Source organism: Scardinius erythrophthalmus (assembly GCF_964197995.2).
Source record: "Scardinius erythrophthalmus genome assembly, chromosome: 7".
Lineage (NCBI taxonomy): Eukaryota > Metazoa > Chordata > Actinopteri > Cypriniformes > Leuciscidae > Scardinius > Scardinius erythrophthalmus.
Window position 1 is genome coordinate 12,179,455 of NC_138227.1, and position 6,227 is coordinate 12,185,681.

General features: G+C 37.5%; 1 protein-coding gene across 1 annotated transcript; it reads left to right on the forward strand.

Annotated features, from left to right (window-relative positions):
• Positions 1 to 5,799, forward strand: il10ra (interleukin 10 receptor, alpha). Its single transcript, XM_081369916.1, has 7 exons — positions 1 to 345; positions 1,161 to 1,263; positions 1,402 to 1,571; positions 1,782 to 1,927; positions 2,064 to 2,217; positions 2,495 to 2,607; positions 3,618 to 5,799. Exons 1-7 carry the CDS (start codon positions 282 to 284, stop codon positions 4,485 to 4,487), a joined length of 1,620 nt encoding a protein of 539 aa, XP_081226042.1. The 5' UTR covers positions 1 to 281; the 3' UTR covers positions 4,488 to 5,799.
• The last annotated feature ends 428 nt before the right edge of the window (positions 5,800 to 6,227 follow it).

The following is a 6,227-nucleotide window of genomic DNA, read 5'->3' on the forward strand; positions in this document are numbered from 1 at the left end:
ATCTTAGAGTGGGGGAAATATCTGCCATCACGGAAGACTGACTGAAGCAAAACAGAGAGAGGGGAAGTTCACAGTATAAATACATAGAGAGTCAGTCAACCACTCAACCTCACTCACATGAGAGAGAGAGAGAGAGACGTGCGGACGGAACTGAAGACTAACTGAACATTGAGCTGGCTCTGTTAGAACGGTTATTCGGTTATCAGAAACATTTTGCGCGTGTGCTTGTATGGAACAGGACTGGAATTTGTTGTTGGATATGATTCTCAACTGACATAGACATGGATTGGATCTCATGGGTTTCTTTTCTGGTCACATTGATGCACATCCCGGTTTACATAGCAAGTAAGGTTTGATTGATTAGGGTTTTTTTGGGGCTGGCTTTTCATTTTGCAAGGTGACAATAATAACAATGTACTGTGTACTGTTACATTTTAGAAAATACTTTTATTTAATTTGTTATATTAAACAATATTTGTCATTTTAAATGAAATATTCTTAAAAATATCATGTCCACAATACTGAAATAAAAATACAAGAATACGAAAGAAATATAAAGTGCAAGTGGGCGTTTGACTTGAACTGTAGCCCCCAGTCTCTGTCACAGCAATGACGTGAGTGATGTAAATTCCTCACCGAATTTGGGCGTCCCCCTGTGACCACTGCATTGACATTTCGCAAATGAATATATAGCAATGACTATATGTTTTTATTTATTTATTTGACTGTAGTGAATATTCATCAGCTTTTCAAAGGTATGTTTTTTGTTAAACCAACATAGAAAATACAAGAAAACACAGATAGAGAAAGCACAAATTTGTGTAATTGGATTTTTTTTTTTTTTTACCCAACCCCCAACCAACTATACCCAGTCATCGCTATTACATTGTATTGTATAGCATTGTTTAAGTTATTTTTGAAACATTTTGAGTAACGGTTTGCTTGATGAAGTAGACATCCATTAGCAAATTGACTTAATTTAAACATGCCACGTCACCTACATCTGGAAAGTACAGCTGATGGACAATAAATACAGTGCATCACGTGTGAGAATGCTGCTATGACGGGAACAAGAGCAAATAAACCACTTCTCTTTTGGGAAGAGAAGAGTCTGGGAAAGTCTGAAGATAATTCTGACAATATTTCTATTTTGTTTACAGGTAAAGAGCTAGACTTTGACATATGGGAGGGACATGTAACTGCGCTCTGGGATCCCCCTAAAGGAGCCCCCATACATGCCCTTTATCAAGTACTGCAAGAACCGTAAGCAGTCTTAATATAGTTTCACAGTTTACTAAACATATTATTTTGGTTTTATTTTTTGCCCACCTTTTTTGCTTAAAGGAAGTTTAGAGTGCTCCAAAAACTAATGTATTTGTTTTTTTTCTCTCTCTCTTTTAGGTATTCCAGTCCTAATAAGTGGGACATTGTGCCAGAGTGTAACATGACTACAGAAACTAGATGTGAACTTGGGAACTTTTTATTTAAACCCGACACGAGAATAAAGGTTGAATTGCAAGGAAATGGCAACTTTTCCTGGTCAGTGGTGAGAAGAATACGTTTAATTCAGAGTAAGTATTTCCAGGACTTTTTCATTGTGTTACTATAGGAAAACAACTGTTTACCTAAAAATAAACTAAACTAACTGAATAAAACAGCACTAGATTAAGCTTAAGTATAAAGAACATCAGGTTTTACTGTCTACAAAAATAAGGTTTGTTTAGTGGCATCAATGGTTCCATGAAAAACCTTGTAACATCCATGTTCTTTCCATGTTTTAGGTAAATTATTGGCTCCAGAATTTGACCTGTCTTTCACTGCTAATACGGTAAAGGTTAAGATTCACAGAAAGCCATTTCTCAAATACCTTTCTGCATATGGAGCAAGTTACTCTGCCATTATGTATCCCAAAGGACAGGAGAGTCAGGTTGGTTTTTTTAGTAGACTAAACACCCCCCCCCCCTCCCTCCTCCCTCCCACCCTCCCTCCCTTTACAATGCATTAACTTGCTTGTTATATTGCTTGGTGTTGGAATCTCTAAACCTGTGTTGTCTCGGATACAGGCTAAAACAGTAATCGAAGATGATGACGAAGATGGTCAGGTGGAGTTCACTTCATTACCATTATGGCAGGAGTATTGTGTCTATGTAAAAGTGGAGATGATATCTGATGATGTGAGCAACACCTCATTACCCCGGTGCATATATCCATCAGCAGGTACGCATTTGAATAAATAATAATCTTCTATTTTTACACAGCTCTCTCAAATGGAATAAAAATATGACTGGTCAATATAACATAATGACTGCTAAAATGTATTTTTCACTGTTGTATTGATTTATTTAGTAACTAGTATGTTGCACAAATAAACCCCTTCAGGGTGATACTGATACAAGACCCTTATTCTTTGCATTTGAGTTTTTATGCGGTTGTTATTAATTATTTTTGAAATTTCAACCACTGAGGCTTAATGTTGATTCCTCTTGTTTGTCAGATATGTCTATGGTGATCTACATGGCAGTCATTGGTGTTGTTGGAGTTATGACCTTCTTCATGATTGCAGTCTGTTTCTTCTTAAGGCGTCCTGGTAAAATGCCGGCTGTTCTGGTGAGTCAACTTTGTGATTTTTAAATAAGAAATCACGGGTTCCCACGGTTCTTTGAAATCCTTGAAAGTTTGTGAATCTGAAAAAATAAATAAAAAATAAATAAATTTCAAGGCCCTGGAAAGTTTTTGAAAATAAACATGCATACATATTTATGAAAATAAAAAGGACATACAGGTCCTTGAAAGTACTTGAAAGTTTTCTGAAAAAAAAAAAATCATATTATTCTCTCTGGTCCGCTAATGTGTTATTTCGCCAACACTTCGTGGCCTATGCATACTAGCTTACTTGATTTGCGTTAGTTACGCACATTTATACGTTACGTTAAGTTAAGTGTTTCCCGCGTGAGGTACTTTGTGTTGAGGTCCCCACATTAAGTCCTTGAATTTGAGGGTATAGGACCTGGGAAGTCCTTGAAAGGTCCTTGAATTTGAAGTTAACCAAGGTGTGGGAACCCTGATAAATGTAGTTTCATCAAAACCAAAAGTGTTAGAGCAAGCCAGTTTCAGGTTCCTAAAAAGAGAATGTAATCTAAAGAAGAGAGACTCAGTAGTGTCAGTTCTCCTTTCGAGGAAAAGTAGCAGAAATGGAAGTGCTGGGGATTTACGTATGTTTTACGTGTACATGATCTCAATGACAGTAAAAAATCAAATGTAATATTGTGAAATATTTTTACAATTTAAAATAACTTCTATTCTCTTTGTATATATTTCAAAAAGTAAGTTATTCTTGTGATCCAAAGCTGAATTTTCAGCAGCCATTTCTCCATTCTTCAGTGTCACATGATCCTTCAAAATTCATTCTAAAATGCTGATACAGCATTTATTTTAAATGGACATCTCTTGTAACATTTATAAATGTCTTTACTTTCACATTTTACTTAATGTATCCCTACTGAATAATAATATTTCCTTTTAAAAACATATTTCCCCAAGCATATTATTTTTTGTTCTTTTGTGAGATTAACTATTAAGTGTTAACCATTATTTTATCATATATCATTGTCCATCAGAAATCCGCTGTGAATGGATGGCACCCTATGCATGTAGGATTGATCCAAGTGGAAACCGTCACTGACAAGGGATGGATGCTGACTAGGAACAAAATGACGGCAAAGAGTAAAGCATTTGGTGAGGACGAGAAGCTTTCTGAGGATGACAAAGAGAGAAGAAAGAGTACAGACAGTGGCGTTAGTGTGGGCCAGCAAAACTCGCTTAAGAACAGACGCACAGACGGACATACGGGAGAGGAGGACAGCGGCTGTGGAAGTCTGACAGGAACCGAGGACAGCGGTCTCAGCGGTGGAAGAAGAAGCCTGGAAGAGCTCCCTTTCCTGGACGAGAGAGTGAATAGCAGCAACGGTGAAAGAAAAGATTACAGTGGCTTGGGAATGGGAAACAAGGATGATTTTGACAATCTCCAAGGGGCGGATGGTGACCTGTCTGAGATTGTAGTTGTTGGGGATGGATATCGTAGTCAGAGCCCTTCTGCTGATTCTGAAAGTAAGGCGACCGTTCCATGTGATGTAGACACTAAAATGGCCAGCCCTAGCAGTGGTTATCGGTCTGGTCATGTGACGTGCTCGTGTTCTGACTTTGAGACTTGCATTTGGTGCAAAACCAGGAAGCTCCTAACAGACAGTGGTTCATTGTCTCATGAGAAACTCAGTACTACTGATAACGACAATGACAGACCAAGTTATTTGAAAAAATCACCTCTACAGACTGTGAATGTGCTAGGACTGGGAGATTTGTCCTCCCAGTCAGATGAGAACTCCAGCGAGTCATCGCTATTCATTACCTGTCCACTACTTCTACAAGAGCCCTGCCAACTGGACACTTTGCCTCTTACATTAGGAGACGTAGAACTGACATTCACGTGAGATATACTGTAAGACGTTTTCATGAATGTGTAAGCAAATATGGGCCGAACAAAGCGTATCTGCTTCTCCTCCTGCCGTTTGCTCCATTTTTTGTTTAGAGTAACAGCAGAGAGATGCTAAATACTTTGCTAATACTAAGCCCTCAGAATAGGAGCTGTCCCTCAGAAGTGTGACTTCCTGCAAGCACCGGGTCATCATTTTGTCTAAACGTTGACCAGAGAGGTGACAAATTGAGTGATCAAGAGTGAACTAGTATCAGATTATGATGACGATGAGCTGTTACCAGTTCTTGACGTCCAATGTGACACATCCCACCCACCACTGATGTAGTTCATTTATTGTTACATTTCATCTATTGCAATTTTGCACATGAATTGTACGTATTTACATTTTATGTGTTGAATGTGATGGAATGATGGTAAAGGTGATGATGATAATAATAATAAATATCTAGATTTTTACATTTTATGAAAATAAGTGGTGCTTTCCCATTCCCAATTTTTTCATCCACACCCTCCTTTCATTGCCGTGTTTGATATGGTGTTTGAGCGTGTTGTTTATTGGCCCAATTTAAAAGAGTCTTCGCCACCACCTTTAGTGAGTTTTTTACTTAAAAAAAAATATCTTTAATTTCTGTTCACTTTAGTGTCGTTTTAGTCAGTGAAACGATACAAAGAATTTAAAGTAACATTTTTCCAAAAGTCTTTGGAAGATCCAAATGTGAAACCTTTGAATCTGCATTTTACCAACAAGAACATATGCAAATTATGAGGCAAGAATATCTTTTGTGAAGTTCCAATTTAATGAGATATATTCAAATACTAATGACACAGGAAAACCCAGCACTTCCTCTAGTGGAAACCCACGAAAACCTGTGACTGTTTGCCCATGAAAATGACTTGTACTTGATACTAGTGATTTCCTCTAACAGCATATCAAAATATCAAAGCTAATGACAACCACAGCCACTTCTAAAAAGAAAAACCCAATTGAATTATGAATAAAGATAAGCTAACCCCAACCCTCATCCCAGTAAAGCCCTGCATATAAACACATCTTCTGTAGCAAAAACTCACAGATCTTGTGCAAACCCATTACTCAGTATTTCCATACTGTCACTGCGCTGTGACGAAACACAGCCACTGAATGAGAAAGCGACGCTCAGCCGCAATCAATGACCTCCATCTTCAGATAGGGAAGGAAACAAAAAGTACTTTACCCACATCATCTCAGTCTCAGATTCAACATGCGGTCACCCAAATCTTAAGGCTCCAGAGAAAAAAGAGAAAATAAACTCTTGTGGAGATTCCACATTACGAAAAAAAAAAAAGTATCTTTAGAAATAGTTCTTGTCACTGTAATAATTATCGGATATTTTTTTCGGGGAAAGTGATGATTCTGATATGGACTAAAATACAACATTAGGATTGATTTGAGTATTTCCTTTCTCTGAAAGATCTTGTGTCAGTCATTTGTAGAACAGCAGGTACCTTTGCTTCTCATCTCAATAGCAAATCAGTTGCTCAGAGAAACCACAACTTCATCTGATACAAAACACGACAACAACATTTATACCCTCCAAACGCTCCATCATAAAATCTCACACATGTTTAATTCTGAAAGTGTCAAGCGGATGCATAGTGAAAACGGTTCTCTTTCTGTATTACAGACTAGTGCACTGAAATCAGTAAATGGGCAGTAAATAATATTTAATTTTGTATAGGAAAGTCTAAAATGGGC

Excerpts from the sequence above, each read along its gene's own strand:
- il10ra (XM_081369916.1), top strand. The coding sequence starts at position 282 with ATGGATTGGATCTCATGGGTTTCTTTTCTGGTCACATTGATGCACATC. Across the intron at positions 1,264-1,401 it reads TATCAAGTACTGCAAGAACC|GTATTCCAGTCCTAATAAGT; the intron begins GTAAGCAGTCTT and ends TCTCTCTTTTAG. Across the intron at positions 1,928-2,063 it reads CCAAAGGACAGGAGAGTCAG|GCTAAAACAGTAATCGAAGA; the intron begins GTTGGTTTTTTT and ends TCTCGGATACAG.